The sequence below is a fragment of the Caloenas nicobarica genome, chromosome 3 (genome assembly GCF_036013445.1).
Source record: "Caloenas nicobarica isolate bCalNic1 chromosome 3, bCalNic1.hap1, whole genome shotgun sequence".
Classification (NCBI taxonomy): Eukaryota; Metazoa; Chordata; class Aves; order Columbiformes; family Columbidae; genus Caloenas; species Caloenas nicobarica.
In genome coordinates this window covers 76,921,286-76,942,250 of record NC_088247.1, presented here as the reverse complement: position 1 = coordinate 76,942,250, position 20,965 = coordinate 76,921,286, and the positions used below count along the sequence as shown (strand labels likewise).

At 43.0% G+C, this 20,965-nt stretch overlaps 1 protein-coding gene across 12 annotated transcripts in view; it reads left to right on the top strand.

Annotated features, from left to right (window-relative positions):
* Positions 1-20,965, top strand: part of TRIM67 (tripartite motif containing 67) — a 35,718-nt gene that overhangs the window by 1,985 nt on the left and 12,768 nt on the right. For 3 of the 12 annotated variants that reach the window (XM_065630851.1, XM_065630847.1, XM_065630849.1), the window contains exons 3-7: positions 4,918-5,013; positions 9,574-9,696; positions 11,006-11,116; positions 13,304-13,457; positions 20,036-20,193. In XM_065630851.1, coding sequence (XP_065486923.1) covers positions 4,918-5,013; positions 9,574-9,696; positions 11,006-11,116; positions 13,304-13,457; positions 20,036-20,193 — 642 coding nt within the window. Of the gene's footprint in view, positions 1-4,917; positions 5,014-9,573; positions 9,697-11,005; positions 11,117-13,303; positions 13,464-20,035; positions 20,194-20,965 lie in introns of all 12 variants that reach the window. The other 9 variants (XM_065630846.1, XM_065630844.1, XM_065630848.1 and 6 more) reach the window with 6 other exon arrangements.

Here is a 20,965-nt window from a genome sequence, read left to right as displayed (position 1 = left end):
AGTGCTTGGCCAGCTCTGCTGGCTGCACGAGTCCCTTCTTCTCAATCTCTGCTACAGTTAGCAGTAAAGGGAGCATGGAGACATCCTTTCAGACACTGCGGGAGAGGACAAAATCAACATTGGCCTCTTCATCCCTGGAATGGATGAAGACATTTGGCAAGGCAAAAACCCCACTTTTGATAATAAGATTAAAAAAAGATGCTCCTCGAGGTCATCTGCATAGTTTGTCTATCTGAGAAAGACAAATTTCTTCAGTGCATTTTTCAGTTTAAATGATCCCTGCCAAGGTCTCAGCCATCTCCTCACTAACATAACAGGTGTTTGTGCAGAGAAGTTCTCTTGGCCCAAAAGAAGCAGATTACAAATTCACAGCTGTTGCTGCTTATGTCAATGGCAGAATCCACTTCCAAGCAGAATTATTTTAAGGGGCAGGGACTGAGTTCACTGTGCAAGTGTAGCTGATGTTTTGGAATGTGAGAGACCACCTTGTGCTGTATTATAGAGTACCTTGAGTTAAAACTGTTTGATGCCTTTTTGAACAATGTGATAAACTCTGGTGTTATCAAAGTGCGCAGGTAGTAATTTTCTTTCCTACTGCCAAACATTGTCAAAAGAAAGAACAATACCCTGGTGGTTTGTATTTTTACTGCATTTTTTTCTGGGAATATCGCTGAATATGACTTTTCTCTTGATTTACGGACTCAATTAATATGAAAGTTATAGTGAAAAAAAAACCTCAAAATCAACTAATTTGGGGACTCTAAAATTGTGCTCTTGTGAATATTATTTTTCCTAGAACAATGCGCTTGACGGAAGATAAATATAATGGAACCATATAGCCAGACAGCCTAAATCATCAGCTCACATTCATTCAGCTAAATTAGTTTGGAATTAGATATTTCTGCTTAGAAATAGTTCTCAGATAAAGCAATTTCTACAAGTTTATTACCTATAGTTACTTGGGCCAAACCATAAATTACTTACATTGAGTGGTATGCCAAATGTAATTCAAGCTTTATGTGTTCTCTCCAGATGCTCCAGGTGTAGCTGGTAGAGGCAGCTGGAAGGGCTTGTCCATAAGCATCCTTAGCCCAATAAATTTGACAGACTGACAGTTGTTCACCATCAGCTGATAAGCACTTGCTTAACTCCTTCTAAGGCCAGTGGCTGGTATTCTTCACCTAAGAAAGGCTGCTAGAGCCATTTCCCCGCCTCTCAGGACACAGTTTCATCCCACAACCACAAACTTCAAACATTTTTTCTGCTGACTCTAGAACTGCTTTTCCAGACCACTTCTGGATCAGCCTTTTGTTCAAACTGTTTGAGTACTCCTTTGTCTGGGCCTCGTATAGGGGTTTAGTGGCAAATTACAGAATGTATGAACTTGTCCATACAGCGCAATGTAAAGTGCATTTGCCCCCAGCTGTACTGCTGGCATGAAAGCTGTACTAGATTGGTTGGCCCATGTTAATGGTGCAGGTTTCCCCTTTACTCTGCTGTGCATAACATCTCCTACAGAGGAATTAAAATGGTGTAGAATAACAACAGGGCCCTAATGGCATAAATCAGTGTAAATCTATTGACTTTGCTGGACTTCATGGTATTCACTTGCATGAACTGTGCATCTGGACTAGCAGTTCAAGGTTTTTAAGTAAAACTGTATTTGTAAAGTCTACTGCCAAAGTTAAGTCCTTTTAGGTCTTCATTGTGGGAACAGTGACACTGTTGCCAGATTTAAGTTGGTAGGCCTTTTGACCTACCAATAGGAGGAATGAGAGTGGACACATTTCAACTCTGGCCATTCGCAATGGTTATATATATATAAAAATACTGGAAAAAGCCACAGCTGGAGAGGTCTGTAAAGGGCAGGCAGGCAGGCAGGCAGTTGAAAGCAAGTGTTGGATTCCAAATGTCTGGCTAAAAGAGTTGCGTTCCCAAAAACATGAGGGCTGTTTCAGGATTCAGCACCAGGGTAAGCTTATCTAATCAATAGTTAATCTGCTGCTAAAGAGAGATGGAGAGAAAACAAGTTAAATGAGCGTGAACTGTTCAGTTGAAAAAGGACGTTGGCATTATCTGGTTCATTTTCTAAAATCAAAGGAAGCATCGGTCTTCCATGCCCATCTGGGTTTAGTTACTTGCCCTCATTATCCCTCTGTTCCTGTATTTGATAGAAGTAGGAACTTGGTATCCATCTCCAGCATCCACATTTTTGGTTGCAAGACCAGTTATTAAAGATTACACCAGGTAGAATACTGTTTGACAGGAGTTATAAGCTGTTGCAGTCAACAGAGCTTGTAACATTTCAGTAAATATTTCTGCAGCACAAAAGATTGCTGTGAGTGTACAGGGCATTTTTTTATGGCTTAGTTGGTCTGCTGAGGGCTTAGTCATGTAACTCCATTTGATTTTAGCATGACTAAATTCCATTGCTTTGTAAGGTATCTTTTACAAATGCTTGGGAAAACAACGCTATTATCTCTAAGTGGGTTTCACAAATGGACATCTGGTCTTCTCCTTGGCATCACGCTGCAGTTGTGTTAATGCAACCACAGGTTTTAATGAACACGACGATTTGCCTACGAGCCCTTTGAACAATGGCATCGCTTAGTTTCTGTTGCAGCTCTTTGCAATGGGAGCCGGGAGCCAGGCGTGACTGTGCTAATTGCCGTCGTGCACTGTGCTAATTGCCGTCGTGCATATGCTGGTTACAGTTCATCTGCAAGTGATTCAATTTTCTATAGCTGCTGTTATGCCCACATACAGCTTTTGTCTCTTCTTATCTGGTGAAATGCACTTTGAGATGACTTGAGAGCTAGGTCAGATGTTGGAAAAGTGGAAGTGGTACTTTCTTCAGGACCAACCATTGGTTTTCATTTGATAAAAAGGAGCCCTTGCCTCCCTGGTACAATTTGGTCAGGCCCGTGAATGGCAGAGCATACCATTCTTTTGCCACGTATGTCTTTCTCACTTGCTGCCCAGCCACTTGGTCATATGCTGCTTCCACCTTGTCCTGCATCAGCTTGACAAACCAAAGGCTCAAATGTGTCTCGTGGATGGAGAAGAAAGTGCAGTCAAAAAAGGATGAGGTTTTAACTCTGGCAACCACAGTCAGCCTGTGGAGAGCTGATCTGAAGTCCCAAGAGGCTGATCTGACAGAAAATAGGGACCCTTTCAAGGACTTAGTGTTTTGTTCTGTGACTTCAAGTACTGTTCATATCAAATATCAATTTCCGTGAAGCGTCAGGAGTTTGTGTAAGAGAATATTAAATATTCAAATATTAAGAAACATACACAGCAATGTGTCTTGCCATTACATTTGCTACAAACGAGTTTTAGTAAAGCACATTTTATTTTCCAATTTAGCACTAGTGCAGTACCTACAACTGGGCTGAAAGGGGGAAGTTTGTGTGAATATGAGGAAAACACAGTAGGATTGCTCTGCAGTTCAGCCCCAGCTCCCAGTCGGGGTTTGTACCCACTTGCCGCAGAGCTGCACGGGGCTGGGCAGTGCCTCTGCCTGAGCGCTGGGCTGTGGAGTGCCCAGGGGCAGCTGCCGGGCTCTGCTCGCTCCTGTCCTGCGCCAGTGAGCCAGCACAAGGGGAGGATGTGTAGGAGACATTCAGGCAGGAGGTGAGCTCCAAACTTTGGCAGCCTGAAGAAGGGAGCTGTGTGCCTTTTTCAGGGATGGAGTGATTTACTTCGGTCCCGGAGCAAGAGGGAAGCAGAGAATGAGTGGTGACTTACTTAATTTCAATTGGGTCTCCTCTTAGAGGCCCGTAACCTTTGTGCCTTCCTACATACAGGGCTCTGTCTCAAGGCACATTCTAGTCCCAAGGAAACAGGAGGCAGCAACCTTCTGAAAGCCTGATGTTAGCAAAGATACTTCATCTTCCATTTCCTGATGTCAGTTGCCATATTCATTTGGTGAGGATGGGCATTGGCACTCTGGTAGTTGCCAAGTCCGCCTGAGGAGTAGACCCATGAAGAGAGTGTCTGACCTGCAGGACACTCGTGATGAGACCTCTCTGGTCACTCTGCATTATGTCTGCATGGAGAAGTAGTGCTGGATCTGGGCTTGCCATGGGCTGACAGGCAGAGCAATATGTGTTCTGGAATCCCAGCTGGGCTTCCAGGGAAGCTGCACTGGGGCTGCTCTGGTGAGACTGTGGTGGTTCTGGGTCTGCTGGGGGCAGAACCACCATTTTCTTCCCATCCTGGAAGTGAGTTGAGAAGCCTCTGTTTCGTTTTAGAGATCTCAGGTGCCAGCTGAAGAAAGGGGAGGTTAGGTCTTCAGTATGGACTTACAAAAGATGTGTTCCAAATGTCTCACCAGTCAAAAGTTAGAGGAAAGGTTTGCTCCAACTTTTCCAGAAATATTCACCCTTTTGTTGGGTTGGAGCATGGGAAACTGGAACCCCAAAGGGACATGACTATGAAGTCTGAAAATGCAGATTTGTCTTTGAAGTCCCAGTGTATCTCAAGTTTGGTAGGATCTACCACACTTATAAAGAATTCAGGCTTTGATGAAAAATAAAAGTGCCATTTTGGAAAGCACTTTGGGATTTTTTAGCATGACAGATTCTACTGTGTAAGAGTATTATCTCCTTATATATGTAGGTAGCTCTCTTATAAAAAGGTATTTGACTTACCAAGTCACTGCAATAAAGTGGAATGTGCAGACACAATACTTCACTGCCCCCACATGCGTATTTCACCTTTATTAAATCTTATTACAGTTAAAATCTTAACTATTCTTTTCTAGCACAAACACTCGGTGCATGTAATAACACATGCAACAGCAAATAAGCCTTTCAGCATATTATTAATCATCAAACCCAAGGATTAGTAAGAAACACATTTGCATTTTATGTCTAATTTTTCTGTTTTTTTTTTTCCTCCTTTTTTCTCTTTCAGGCACAGCTGTCTCAGGCTTTAAATGGTGTTTCAGATAAAGCAAAGGAAGCTAAAGAATTTTTGGTTCAGCTGAAAAATTTATTGCAGCAGATCCAGGTAATTGTAGAATATTAGCTGTTTTGATAATACAATAATCAATAGAACTGAGTGAATAATTTATTTGATGACTTTGTCTCCTGTGCTGTTCTCCTCTTTCCCGGAATCATCTAACCTTTCTTGAATATTTGCTAGGCAAAATTATTCATCAAGTAATGCCTGCAAGCCCCTCTTATCTTCTAGATTGCTAGCTGTTTATTGCAAGAAGCTGATACTCAATACTGGACATCTGAGCTGTGTTGATTAGTATTTGATTGAATCCATCGGTCATGCTTCTGAGCTCCTTCCTGACTGTGATTGCTTAAATTGGGCATTTAGGATAAGTTCTCATTTTAACACATTCGAAATTTACTGCTTGTTTTTCATCTTACGTTTTCTAAAAATGTACTTGTTTCTGCACAAAATCCAGTCAACCTGCTTATTAGAGTATTTTTAGGAAGTCAAAAAAAAGAAGAAAGAAATTCTGCTAAATCAATGTGGTCATTTATTGAAGCAGAAGATATTTTCATGTCTATAATTGCCCAGCTTTAATAGCCATGAAAGGGCTCATGGTGAGTGCAGTAATTGAGGGCACAAACCCCAAACATAACAAGTCCCATTTTCAACCAAATTTAGACTCATCATTGCTGGAGGTCTGATGATCCTCAAGGTCCTTCTCACCCTGCAGAGTGTGGCTGTAGTTTGAGCTTCACAGCGCTGAGGAGGGGACACTGGTCCACGGCAGCAGTGCTCTGTGGCAGTGGGTTTTCTATGGGAGATACATTGTTTGCCCTGCAATGTACCTGCTCTGCTGCTTGCTCATCTTTCATCAACAAGCAAGTCCTGTTCCTGTTCCTAACAGCCACAGCAGAAGTTCAAAAATCTGTATTTGGTTTAGAATTTAATAATTAAATTTCCACTTCACACTCCAAATTATGAATTTGTGCCCCAAATGCTGCCCAGGCTCTCAGGTTGCCACAGGGAAGCGGAGCTACCCACCCTCAGAGACCACCTGTGACCAGGTGGGGAAGGGAACAAACCAAGACTGGGAAACTGGTAAAAAAAAAAAAAAAAGGACATCTAACTGAAAGAAACCAGTGCAAAGCCACCAACTGGCACCTGTCACATGCCATGTTTTAGGCACAGCGTGAGGTTTCTCTCAGCTGACTTCACCTATTTAAAAATTATGTAGCTCATCTAACCTAGTCATTTAGGCTTCTTTCATTCTCCAAGGAGAAGGACAGGTCCCTCTAGAGAGGAGTTCTTCCTGTAGGTATAAACAGCTATTTTAGGATGAGATAACTCATCCGAAACAGTAGTCTATCACCAGTCTTTTCTTGAGTCACCTAGCTCCATTAAAAGTGTATTTTTCCCTCCTGAAACCTAAAGGTGGCCTATTATGACTATTTATGACTATGCTGGAAAATCTTTTAATGTGTTTTAGTTTGTGTTTAGTCCCAAATTGCTCTGCATAAGGGAGCTGCTACAATTAGATCAAAAGACAGAGCCGTTTCATTGATCCTGCTCATTACTTAAAATGCTAGAGGAGAACTCAGAAGAGGAAATTGTACCCAGCAGTCGCCCTCTAACATTTAGGCACGTCTGGGCTCAAAGTTAAGTCTGACCCCCACATGTTGAGCCAGTTTCCAGCATGAGTCTGAGCGAAAACACCAGATTTCAGCAAACCAAAACAGCAGGACTAATCAGCTGCATATGTTTTCCTAAGTAAAAAAAAAAAGCTGGGGCACAGTTCTGAGATGATCACCCAAACACTTTAACCCTTAATGAGCTCCCTGGCATCGTTTTCTCCCATGACAAATTACACTCTTCCCAGGTGATGCTCAAGCAGCATTTGATGATGGCACATATGAGGGAACACTCCTGGTAGGCAGGTTTGGTACAACCACACTATTTGAGGGGAAAGGGTTTAGATATGTGTATTGGGTTTGTGTGGCAAGGTTTTGGTAGTGATGGGACCACAGGGGTGGCTTCTGTGAGAAGCTGCTAGAAGCTTCTCCTCTGTCTGATACAGCCAATGCCAGCTGGCTCCAAGTTGGACCTGCCTCTGGGACCTCTGGGATAACATATTGAAAAAGGGGGGAAAAAAGCCTGCACAACTGCGGCTGGAGCAAGGAGTGAGAACATGTAAGAGAAACAACTCTGCAGACACCAATGTCAGTAAAGAAAGAGGGCAGGAGCTGCTCCAGGCACCAGAGCAGAGATTCCCTTGCAGCTCGTGGTGCAGACCATGGTGAGACCAGCTGTCCCCCGGCAGCCCATGGAGGTCCACGATGGAGCAGAGATCCACTTGCAGCCCATGGGGGACCCCATGCTGGAGCAGGTGGATGCTGAAAGGAAGCTGTGACCCCCTGGGAAGCCCATGCTGGAGCAGGCTCCTGGCAGGACCTGTGACCCCATGGAGACAGCAGAGTGACAGAACAGCTTTGGTGGGCACCCGGAATCCAGCCAGGGTCAACCCACTGCAGTGTGTTGTGAGCTGATCTGCACCTTTGGTGTCTGGAACAAAAAACCAGTTCTTGGACTGTTATTTGGAGGGGAATAGATGTAGCCACTGTGCATAGATTTATACCCAGGACCATGCATCTCAGAGCAGGTTATTTCTAGTAGAAGTCTTATGATGATTGCCACACACACACACACAGACATTTAACCCTCAGCAAAAATGTCTTTAAAATGTGTGTTTACATAAAGGAGTGAGCCATATGTACATGCAAACCAGAGGGCCATCTGCACTCTTCATCTCCTCTCTGAGTTTGCTGGAACTACCATGAGCTGTGCTTCTATCTTGCCTAGGGCAGTTTGCAAATTCATAATCTGCTTTTCCCTGCTTTGCAGATCTCTAGTTTCCCCCTCTTTTCTCCTCTTTTCTCCTTCCCCTCTCCTTTCTGAGGTCACTTTTAAATCTCTTGGTCTCTTCAGTAACTGCCTTTTTCTCATTGCCCCTGTTGCTTCCTTGCTCCTCCTTGTTATTGTCATTATCTGATTTTCACATTTTCCCATCTGCTGTAACAATTTCATCCCTTCTCACTTGAAAGAGGCATATCGCCAAACACCCCATTTGTTGTGTGAACAGAAAATGAGGAGAGAAATGATGCACTACAGCCATCGACTGATTTAGGCTCTGTGCGCAAAACAGCACTTCAAGAGTAGCTGGATCGAAACGAGCTTAAGAGGGAGTGGAGTGTGATAGAAGCCGAGGAGGGAGAGGCGCAAACAGGAAGAGTCTAAGACAAACCTGTGAACAGTAACTGAGCTGTCTGGTGTCTCTCCTCCCACCCATCTTGCTGGCAGGTCTAGGACTGTGGCGGGGCCCTCTCAGGGAAGAGTGACCCTGCATCCCTCAGCTGGAGAACGGGGTGCGTGGGTCACAGCGGGAGAAGGGAATATGGTGCTGAAAATTTTGCTGTCAAAAGAGTGAAGACAAAGCAATGAACAGAAAAGCAGAGGAAAGCATAACCAAAAGAGCTAAGAGATAGTAATGAGTTAGAAGCGTGTGTTGGCTTTCCATAGAGTTGCTTCTCCTTCAGCACGTTTAAAATCTCCCACAGTTAATGCTTCTTTTTATCTTATTTGGGTATTTGGGAGGAAATCTGCTAGGACAGCTGAACATCTCCTGGAAAGAGGAGCTTGAACACTTTCTTCTTCTTCTAATCTCAAGAGCAGGGGAAACAAAGGAGAACCTCCCCTTGAAAGAGTGCCACAGCATCATTTCCATGGCCAGAGAAAGCCATCCCCAGGAGGAGAGGCAGCTCAGGACCTTGTAGTACCATCTACTCAGATTTCTACAGCTGCAGTGGGATTGTGTGGTAGCATGGTTTGTTCACCATTGATAGGACAGGGGTTTGTGATACCCAGACCCAGTGCAAGGCTCAGTGGGGGCAAGTTTTTTATACCTCAGATACTGGACATTTGCCTAGCAGATAGTTTTACAACAATGTGAATAAAAAACCGCTAGGCTAATGGTTGGACTCAATGTTCTTAAAGGACTTTTCCAACCAAAAAGATTCTATGATTCTATGGGTTTTTTTTGTTTTAGAGCTAATCAAATACATCTCTCCACTGCCAAGCACTAGATATTTTTTAAAAAGTACTTGAAACAATACACAAAATCTCAGGGCTTTGTACCTGATTAATTTCCTTGTAATAAGCCTGTAGACTACTTTCTGGTCAATAATTCTCTTCTAATTCTCATGATGTAGAGACAGTGGTTTCCAAGTTGTTACTGCGAGATAATTTAAAAAGGGAGGGCAGAACCATCTTTCATATATCTATGCAGTGTGTATGTTAGGTTTAGATTTTTACGTTATGTTGTACTACATCTGTTGTCCAGAAAGTGCCTGTAAATCAGAGTTTTAAGTAAGCCCGTTTTGTGGCATAGCATCTAACTGTTTTGTTTTATAGCATACAGCTATTACAGCTATAATGAAATCAGAAAGGCAACAGAGATACCCAAGTCTTGAAAGGAAATATTTTCTGAATGGAAACCCAGGTAAGAATGAACAATAGCTTAAGGTGTAACATATGCTTTCTTTGATGAGTATGACTCTCGCCTTCTTCTAGGAGAACGGGTTGGATTATGAAGCCTGTCTTGTTGCTCAGTGTGATGCCTTAGTTGATGCATTAACGAGACAAAAGGCAAAACTGCTCACAAAGGTGACCAAAGAACGTGAGCACAAGCTGAAGGTGAGCACAATTCTCATCAGCTGAGCACGTCTGCTGATCCCTGGCATTACTGTGCATTTTGTCAAGTCTCCAGCCCTTTACACTGTGAAAATCCCTAGTGACCAAATCCTAAAGTCCTTCAACAGGTTCCAGTTCAGCAGTTTGGTGGAACTGTGCTTATACGCTTAAAATAAGGCATATACTTCAGCAGTTGGTTGACTCAGGCCATCAGTTTTTATTTTTCTGATGGTTTTGGGCTATCTTTTGAGAGCTGCTCGTCAGTGAAACCTGTGTGTTGTTTGTGTTCTGGGACTTTCCAAATGCAAGAAAGCCTTTCTGCCCAAGTAAGATTTTGGGATGTTGGTGTTTCTTGAAACCTTTGAAATTCAGGCAAGCCACCTCCAGAAATCCATATGCTTACTCAAAGGATAGTAAAGAAATGCATTACGGGGGTGGGAGAGGAAAGCTATAAATGGTTGAACAAACTGGCAGTCAAGAAATGTTTAGATACATTTCTTGAAACGTTGAACTGTGTATGTGATTTTGAGTTATTACAGTGCCAGTAATGTTAATAGTCTCTAGGACAGAAGGAAAATATAAAGTGAAAAATGTAATATGACGAACAACGAATAAAATCTATCCGAGATCAGCATTTAAAAACCCCCATGCTTAACAAGAACCAACACTTAGGACATACTACTAACTGCACAGGTAATCCTGCAGTTTATTCATTAGGCTGTTGTTCCTCAGGAGTTGTGCATTCAAACACAGTGCTGTTAGGCCTAGCCTACAGCCACGTGGCAGCAGAATCAAGTCCAAAATCTGGAGAGATGGGGTGCAGCTTTTAATTTCTTAATTCAAGCAATGCATTCCTAAGCTGAGAAGGATCAATGGTGAATTGTGAAGAGAATGATAGAGTATAATTTTTAAGAAACCACTCCTGCAGTTTTCCTCTGTAATACATGCCTTTTAAGTCAAGGATTTTTTAAAAGCTCAGATTTTGATGAAAGTGTGATTGTAAATGTGAATCCTGCAAATGCAGAAACATGTTCTGTGCTTTTTCTGCCCTGAGCAAGCCTAATCTTTGAGCAATTAATCTGCTCTGAAAAATGAGGTTCCCTGTGCACAACATTTTGCCAAGCTAATTATTGATATTTACAATACAGAGCAAGAGAGTGTAGCTGATGGAGATATGGCAATGGCCATATGGCAGCTAAATTAAGCATAGCTTTAACACAGTCTTCCATTCGTTGTCTTTTCTGAAATAATCATATACAATTCACTGTAAGCTGAGGCGGTCATCAGAACTGTACTGATACTTGTTTTCCAGGTTGTTTGGGACCAGATAAATCACTGCACACTGAAGCTACGCCAGTCAACAGGGCTTATGGAGTACTGCCTAGAAGTTATCAAAGAAAATGATCCTTCTGGGTTTTTACAGGTATTTTCCTTTCCAATGTTGCGAGGTGTGTGGGGGGAAATAATTTAAAGCTGAATCTAAAATGTGACTGCTTTGCTAATTAGCCTCTTCCACCTCTGAGGCAGGTTCACCTTCACTCCTGTTAGTACTGTCTGAAAGCTCAGATAGCCCGGTGGTTGCCCAGGTGTCCCAGCAAAGGGACGCCTTCCAACAGCTGCACTCTGACCGAGGCATGGAGTTGGCTGTCACACCACTTCCCTGACTGGTGATGTTTTGCCTCTTGCCAGCCTTTTCTTCTGGGCCAAAACAGAGACTCTATGCAGCTCATGGTAAACTTCTATTTTATTCTCACCTGAGAAACCCAACACAGGGCCTCACAGAGTGCTCTTGTCTCTTCGGAAAAGTCTATGACTCATCAGAGTAGGACTTCTTCCCTTTGCTTTTCTCTTTCCCATGTGAAAAGGTTCTTTCAACATCTTCCATGTGAGGAAATCCAGCCTTAAGGGCCAGTGTGTAGCTTTGCTTCACTGAGGTTGTTGCATTTCATAGAGCTACAAGACCTGTCATGTAGCTGGAGGATCCAGGTACTCCCTCTTTGCAAAATATAGCCTAGCTAAAAGTTGCCTTAATTTGCGGGCTATTTTTTCTTAGCTGCTAAAGCAGTGAAAGTGTCTACTGATTAGATAAAACATTACCGTTTGATTATCAAATTAATTATTTTGCCTAATCAATTCTACTTTTTTATTAATTATTTTATTTTGCTCTATTAGTTTTGTTGCTTTATTAATTGCCCGAGAAGAAAGGCACGTCAAACCAAACGATCTGCACATGTCTGTCAGCTGAACAGGGCCCACTGCACACATGAATGCATGAATGTCAGGCGGGCTGTCACAGCATCCCTAAAAAACAGGATGAGAATTAGCCAACTTAAACCTATTAGCACTCTAGATTGATTGCTACTGTCATGTCTGGTCTCAAGCAAGAGTGGGTAATCTGTGGTATATATTAATCTCAAGACTCCACAGATTTTAGCAGGCTGGCAGTTGGATACTTCTGGACAAATGGAACCTTTAGGTCTTATCTACATGCAAGCTAGATACATGCTTCATTTTCATTTCAGCTTACATTTCCTGTAACTTTTATGGCTTCATTCTTTGCAGTCACCTTTTCTAAAAATACTTTTGTTTTTACCTTTTCCTGGTTTATCTAACGATGCTTTCAAGGCAACCGGCAGACACTGAGGCACTGCATTACTTAGAGCAGCTACTTCTGCAGCCAGGATGTTGAAACACAGCCAAGGGATCCAGCGTCCCAATAAGTGACTCAGAGGTTTTTGAAGGGTGTAAGATGCTCCTCCACTTACTGCACAGACTCGTTAGGAGCTGTTTGTGCAGGGGCTCAGGCAGAAGTGCCTTCCAGTAACAGTAATGAGGAAAGGTATGTGAACTCTTTCAATAAAGAAAAACTGTCTCTGCCCTATCCAGAAGAAAATTCTGCTTTCTGTGACTTACAGGAAGCTCACTGGGAGGGAGTCCAGATGTCCAGATGGCAGCTTTACTGAACTCAAGGGCAGTTGAGTTCATCGATTTCCACAGAGCCAGGATTTCACTTCCACAAGAATCTGTTGCGATCATCTTATTCTGACTTTTGGCCTAATTGTCTGTGGGCTGAGCTAGAGCAAAGCTTTAAAAATGAAATTCAGTTTTGATGTAATGATAGAAAATACATCACTTTCCTCAAAAATCCAGCTGACAGCTTATCACCCTGACTCTGGGAAATATACACCTTTCTTTTTTTGTTCCTTTCAGCTTTCATCCACTGAATCATCTCTGCTGAATGGAGAGACCCTCTAACATTTAAGCCTCCATTTGTACAACTGCTTTTTTAAATGGGAGAGCAAAACTAGACTATGCAAATAAGAGAACAGAGTGCAGAAGTATATGTGGCATTCGGAGGCTTGATATGTGACATAATCTTAACAGGCTTAATAAATGTGATTTTTACTTCCCTACCCTAAGATGAGATTTGTTTTGAAAAGATAAGATGGAAGGATGCAACGTAAATGGAACTCACTCCAAAACGACCAGATCCCATCTCAGCTGTCATGCTGTTGTATTCCTGCTTTCATTGTGCTGTATCTCACAGGCATTCTGTCACTTCTAATGTGTGCAGCTGCTGTCTCATTATAAGCCTGATACTCTCTTTCAGATTTCAGATGCTTTAATCAAGCGCGTTCAGGTATCTCAGGAACAGTGGGTCAAAGGAGCCTTGGAGCCAAAAGTGTCTGCTGAGTTTGACTTGACTCTGGATAGCGAACCTTTACTGCAGTCAATTCACCAGCTGGATTTTATTCAGATGAAATGTAGGGGTGAGCTTTTGTGATTTTCTTTTTTCTGTTTTTCGTGCATGTGTTGAAACAACGCTGGGAAGAAGGGGGACACAAAGGGAGGAAAGACGAATGGCTTGAAGTTGCTGGGTAGTTTTGAAAAGTTTTCAAGCAATTCAGGTTACTTGGCATTTTCTAGAATGGTGTGCTAACCTTGCATGCAGTGACCTGAGCAAGTTCAGACAGAGATACCAGGTCCAGTTAAAGATTTGAAAAGATAAATTCTTCAGAGCAGCACTGTCATTTGCTTTGAAGATTAAAAAACCATTAGCTGCATGAAACTTTATGCCATTTTACAGCACTTCTAGATTTAACACGGTTAATTCAAAATACCAGTTACCCCTATTGTGTCAGGAATAACTGAAGTAGTAAATAAATATTCCCCTCCTCACACACATATGCTTGAATAGGGAAAGAACCCCTTTGGCTTATATCCAAACCGTGCTGCAAACAGTTCCTAGCTTGCAAAGAAGCAAAAGGAAGCAGAGATTCACATGGGGAAAGTAGTTCAATGGCTGTACCCTCTCTTGATTCCAGGTATATTAATGATCCCAAGGGACACAGAAAAAGGGAGTGGAGGTTAAGAAAAATATTTAAAAGCAGAAGGTGATGCCATTAGTGAAAAAAAATATTAACAATTGTGTGCTTGTAATGTGCTTGGTTTATATGGAGCAGGATGAGAACTGCATCAGAATTAGGTAGATCCATAGACCAGCTAGATTTGAAGGCAATTGTGGTCCCTGGGAATGATGCCATAAGCTTCCCTCAGTGCTGATTCAAGCCTTAATTATCCATGTGGGTGACAGGGTAGAGGCTGCCAGAAGTCAATGAATGAGTTAAGGGTAATTGTGCTATGGTACCAGATGTGCTTTTTTTTGACTCCAAGCAAGCATAAAGATTTCTGTTCAGTTTATCTGTCCTCTCTGGGCCTAATTCTGAACTTAAGAGACTCAAGATGAAGTAATTAGGGTGGATAATTTGGCAGATAAATATGTGGAGAAACAATGGATAAACAGCTAAAGGCCAAAGTCTGCTCCCCAAGAATGGTTTGCATCTTGTCATGAATGGGCTATGTTAAAGTTACTCAAAAAAACCTGTGAAATGCTCCTTTGAAACGTTAACAGCCAGGGAAGTGGAGTTGAGAGAAAGAGTATCACTGATAAAACTTCTCCAAATACTGTCTGCACTTGGCTTTTAAAATCAGTTTTTATTCAATGCTGGCCATATTTATCGTTAAATATATTTGGTATTAATCTTCCACCAGTCTCCTTCCCAAACATATAAAGAATTTAGTTAAACTATCCACTCAGATTGCTAATTAACCACAGGCCACTTGAGGCGACAGCAGCTTAGGTATTTGGCTTTTGGACATTCATCTGCCTTTAAACTTGAAGAATTACAAGACTTTAATTGAGCCAGATTCAATGGAGCTTTATGAAAGATTGTGCTGTCTGCTGATGCTCTCATTTATCGTATGATCTCAGTGAAGCTCTGGTACTGAGCTAGACATGGTCTGAGGAGCAGAGAAGAGGACAGGACTGTTTCTGCCCAAATCTGCGCAGAGCTTACAAACACCCTCAGGCTTTGCTCCCCGGAGGCACCTTAACAGCCCTCAGGAAGGGCTTTTCCTTGAGTTGTCTTGGCCTTGGCCATGGAGTGCCTGCTGTGTGTCCTCTCAGGTTGGTCAGCACAACTGTTGTGACCATGCACACACTATGCAAAGAACGGTGGAAATGGCACTTATCCTGGCCACCATTCCTGAAGGTGCATACGAGATGCCATTACTCCCACTTGAACCTCTGTGTGCTCAAGCAGAACAAGGCACCAGCTGGTCCCAAGCTAACATACAGAGGTATTGAGGGTTGTTTAGTATATTGAGGTGTATTGATATTTTTCAGTTTCTGACAGCAAATCTATTTGCATTTGAACTGCTCAGTCTGACACTTTGGCTTTTTCTTTTCCCTGAAATTTTACCTCTATGACTTCAACCAGCTTTGGATTATCTTCTCATGCATAGCGGTCTTGCATCTAGAAATATAGGTACTGCAGAGTAAGCAACTCAATATTTCAGCAATGAGCACCCAAACTTAGTGGGAACAATATTTTGCTGACTTTGAGGAGAAGCTGATGTTGTAGGGTGATGTTTTGCTTTTTATCACCATCAGGACTTGTTTATTTCTGAGCTTCTAATTTCACAAAGAGAAATCTATGTGCCTCTTCACATCTGCTCCTCTTTCTCCAATCCTACCTACCCCAGCAGACCAACAAGTCATCAATCTTTGCCAAATGTTGATATTGAGGGGAGTGTTACTAACTCACTATTCTGGTTGATCTGACAAGAGTAGATGCATTAAAGACATCAGAAATGATCTGTAAAGGGAGTTTGGGGGAAACCTAGGAGCATGGGGGCAGGGTGGCTTTTCCAGCAGCAAGTTGTGTAGTTCCAAAAGCTTTGCAATGTAAGGTCTGTACTACTGTTATTGATGTTTAGTGCATGACTGAATTTCTAATTTTTCATTCAACCTCAGTGAGCTTGCATGGGTCATTTAGAGTGAAAGCTTGCTTGTAAGTAAACATTGATTCACTGTGTTAGACAAAGAAGAATGAAAATGAGAACAAATCACATTACATTTGCTTTGATGACTTGTTCATGTAACTTACTGGTGGACTCTGTATGAGCCCATATCTAAAGCTAATCTCCATAAATAAAGAACAGGGGGTGTTTTTTCTTTTTACAGAAAGAAAAAGCAATTTATACCAAATTAAATGTGCAGAAATGTGATAGGTGCAGAAGTAATGCTTGAGCAGTGATGCTTGCCAAAGGGTCTCCCTGATAGCCCTTTGGCGAGAGTCCCACACTCCCCAGGTTAGCTGACCTGCTGACACACACGCACAGTTCTAGTATTTGCTGGCATTTTGAACTTTCCTGGATCCATTACCTCTGTCAGTGTTTTCTTCTCTCTATTGCTTTTTCTGAGTGCCTTGGCACAAAATTCTTGAACTCTTCGATGACCGACTCAATGTGTACATCACATTTCCTCAGTTCAAGCTATGGACATAGGCAAATATGTGTTGCAGGTTTGTTTTGTTCAGTTAGCTGGAGCTGTCATGCGATCTTGGTTTGTTGTAAAATGGAGACTGGGACCAAAACAGGGAAAAATATAGCTACCCTCTACTTTTCTGTAGCACCTCTGAATACTCACTTATATGGTTCTTCTCTGTGTCAGGAGTGACTCCTTCCCTTCTCTGCAGACCAGTCCATGAAGATTCCCTGGACACATCTCCTGCTGCAAATCTTCTCTGCTTCTCCAACCATGGCCTGCACAGCCCTAATAATGAAAAAGTAACCTGTTTCATCATAGGCTTTATCCCTGGGTCAGTCTTCTCTGCATCGTGGACCCAGGTCTTTGGTTTTTCCTTCACTCTCAGTAACGCTGTAGTTCACTCACTCGGGCTATTACAGGGCTGTCCTGCAGTTTTGCAGGAGGTCAAAGTTTTCATGCTTCTGATGATCCCATCCTTTCACTGCATTTAGTCCTTTAAAAATTAATCCAGGAAGGTGGATGGCATCATTGCACAGCTTGCTTGTCAAGAGGGCAAGTAACAGACAACATCTTAAAGCAGCCCCACTCTACCCTGAGAGGAGATCAGCTGTGAGATGCATTGAGCGATGTGTTTTTGAAACTGCTGAGTTCACATGAGACATCAGTATCACATTTTTTAGCTAAGTGTGACCTGCATGAAGCACTTTTAAAATACCAGGACATCATTCAGGCTCATTAGTAGGTCTTGCTGTGCCAATGCAGTGTCATTCCTCCCTTTATATTTTTAATCTTTTCCTTCAAAAACTCTCGAGAGGACTTGATCAAGTTGATCAAGATCAAGTTGATCAAGAAGTGGGACAGCACTGTAATTTAACAGCTGAGTCTTTTTTTTCTTTTTTGACAATTAGCCTGTATTTTTATTTTCTTAGTCCTGTCCCATTGCTCTTCACTATGAAGTATATCCCAGCGTCCCAATTATTCAACTCACTTTGCACTTTCCTATGACTTTCACAACAAGTGTTCACCTTTTCTCCTCCCAGAGGGAATCTGAGGTCAAGGCAAATCTCTGCCCATCTGCATCCAGTGAGTGCCATCCAGCAAAGCTGCACAGGGAGCTTCTTATGTCTCCTGCAGCCACTGTAGGTTGTGCTGTTCAGGCCACAGGCTGGCCCAGAGGGAGTAGGAGGCTGGTAAGGATTACTCACAGGAACCTAAATGACCAGTGACACAGTAAAGAAGCCCAGTCACTTCCCCTTAGTATGTGTGACTTTTACACGTAGGGCCAAAATTCACACTGCCCCTGTGAAGTGGGAACAAGGACACTTTATTGTATGAAAACATATTGTAATCCTAGACAGCATTCCTGTTTCTCTAATTAAAAGGGACTCATAAAACACTTACCTTCCCCCTAAAATTCTGCTCTTTTTTGCAGCATTGTGCATTACATGAACAGTCCCTGAAAGCCTCCCATCAGTGTTCCTAAGAGATTTTTGCAGGGGGTTGGAGACATTAGTGGTTTATTCAGAGGTGAGGCAGTGTTGTCTGTTTTGTAGTTCATAAACATCAGGAATTAGGTTTTCATCCACTTTTGCCAGGGGAAGTCTCAGAAGTGGGGAGGACCCAGCAAATGCCTCTTGAGAGGGTTAACAGGTTAGCTACAGCGCCAGGAGTGTGGATGGCTGGTGCAGCCCTATTTTCTCCCAGGCTCATCTCACTGGAAATACAGAGGCTAACAAACACAAACAAAACCCCAAACCTAAAATGGTTCACTTAAAAATCCCATTACCTCTGAATTCCTTGTTTTCAGGTTTTTGACTCTTGTAATGTCACATTTCTGTTACTTTTCCAGACACTGTGTCTCCTAGAGAAAAGTCTGAACTTTCCATGTGAAAAAAAACCCAGGTTTTTATTTATGACACCCTCTGAATCATCCTTAAATATCAAGCAACAAGAACAAGCCTTTTTTTTTCTCTTTTCACAGAAAAACCTTCAAGAGCTAATTTATAAAGCACTTTTGTTTCAGACCACAGTCATTCTTCTGGGCTACCAACCATCTGCATTCACTGTGATGATGGGTAATGCCAGCAGAAGGCCATTGTAGCTTCTGCACTGTTTATCACAAGTATGATGCTGACTTTTGTGTCACTTCCAAAGTGGGGGTGAAGCCTTAGACCCGTCACACAATAGCATCCATTTTCCCGCAGACTGCTTGTTACAAAAAATGTGAACGGTCCTCTTTTATCTGGAGAGGTAAAACAAGACAAAAGGAACAGCTCAAGGGCTTAGCTCTCATGCAGACAGAAGGAAGAAAGTAGAGGCTGAAAGCAGAGCAAACTGACTTTGTTAAGAGCTGGGTCAACAAATGCTCAGAGCACTCAGCTCCCTGCAAGACAGGTTTGAGCTCTGCAGAAATGATCCTGAATGGTGAAATTCAGCCTTGGGCAGAAGACCACGCAGGATCTCTGCATCACTTATATCCCACTTAACCTGTGCCATTTCAGTGGTGCGTAAGATACACGTCAGATCTCTCCAGAAGACCTAATTTTCACTTTATAATTTCCAGCAGAGGGTGAACGTTGAGAGTTTAGTTGTGTTTGGAGAAGTTGTGGTGGAGGCCTCTTTCCTACAGAGGCATGCCTGAATGTTTCACTCTGTTAATTTTTATTTTTAAGATGCTGCTCTGGTCAACAGCCTCTCGGTGTTTCTCCTGGGCAAGTCACTATACGGGCATGTTGGCAGATAACTTTGCACCCATAATTTCTGAGAGAAGAGGGGCACAAGCAGCCTCCTGTGGTACAGAAGTTCCTTTTGCTACCCGAAGCAAGGGATTTAGATAAAATTTGGAAATGGGACAATTTTCTTCAACAGTTTCTTTTAAGTACGGCTGCCATAAAGATAACATATCCAGGGTGGTTTTGATGAAAAACTGGGGGCGCAGAGGCAGTTTAGATTAGGTTAAAAAAACAAATACCCTGTTGTGAAGAATTGTTTTGCTGCTGTCTGTGGAGTTCGAACTATATCTTGCCACTGTGCTGGGAGGAGTGGCTCCTCTGCTGGTTAACAATGCAATTCTTGGTTTAATGAGCTGGGCCTCCTGGCAGCACTGTGTCTCCCGTGCTGCTCCTGGCCCAAGACACCCCCTGCCACCGCTGTTCCATCTCTCCTTTTGGGGACGGTGGTGGCAGAGTGCTCCAGGGTGAGAAAAAACTCTTCCAGACAGTGACCCCTGCGAAGGAAATGAGTCGTGAGGTCCCCAGACTGTAGTTCTTGCGAGGCACCAGAAGCATGTCCAGATATGTTTCTGTTTATACATTTCAGCCAAATGATTTGTCTAACCAGGTAAAGACATTTCGTTATGTCATTTTTACTGCCCTTTGTTTCACGGAAGGGAACGGACCCTCTTCCTAGTGAATATTGCCTCCCCTGCCAGGGGAGGTGAGTGAGCGACCGTCACGCTGCCGACAGCGCAGGCTGACGGGGCAGGGCAGAGTTACACTAATCTGTACCCAGTTCCTATTACAGTGCCACCCGTCCCATTACTGCAGCTGGAGAAGTGTTGCACCAGAAACAACAGTGTGACATTGGCCTGGAGGATGCCACCTTTGAGCCACAACCCGGTGGAGGGTTATATCTTGGAACTTGATGATGGAGATGGTGGCCAATTCCGAGTGAGAATTTCATTCAGCATTTATTTATGTTTCTTTGTATATGAGTTTCCTCAGGATATGGAATTGTGTCTGTCTGAGGGTGGGGAGAGGGGGTAGGGAAGATGCGGGTTGTCAAACCATTCCTGCTTTCATCGTGTGGATGTAGAAAGCCCCAGGTGCAGATACTGCTTCTTAGAAGGACCCTCAGCTTGGGTAGGAAGTTTGGTTGAGGTTATTCCTGGGCCTCTGGCAAAGAGTCCCTTGCTGAGATGAAACATGGAATTTCAAGTCACTACTACATATCCCGGGTGGTCCCCCTGGAGCATTCCACAGTAGAAAATCCCATACTAGCCTACAGCAGCTGAAAGTGGTTCATTCCACAAACCAGAGATTTCTTTGAAGCCCTTACTCTCATCTGTCCATAGCACCCTGTTTCAACAGCTGAGATTCTTGGTCTGAAATGCAACACAAGTTTTCCTGGTTTTCTCTTTAAAAATGGGATCCTGCATAAAAATATGGGATTTATAAATCTTTTCTCTGGGAGTAGATGAGACCAGGCTGGTGGAAGCTTTCCACAGACACGCTGCGATGGGGTTGGTAAGTATGGGAAAGCATCCTGAGTGCTGTCCTTCCAGACCTTCAGGGTGATGCCACAACTGCTTGCTCCTGCCCGCAGGTGCTTACAGGCTCCTGTCTCTTTTTGCCACATCCTGATAAACAAACTAGAGAAATTCAATCAGCTTTCTGCCAGATGTGCCCTGCTGGAAGCTGTGGCTCTTCCTTCTCTGGTGGG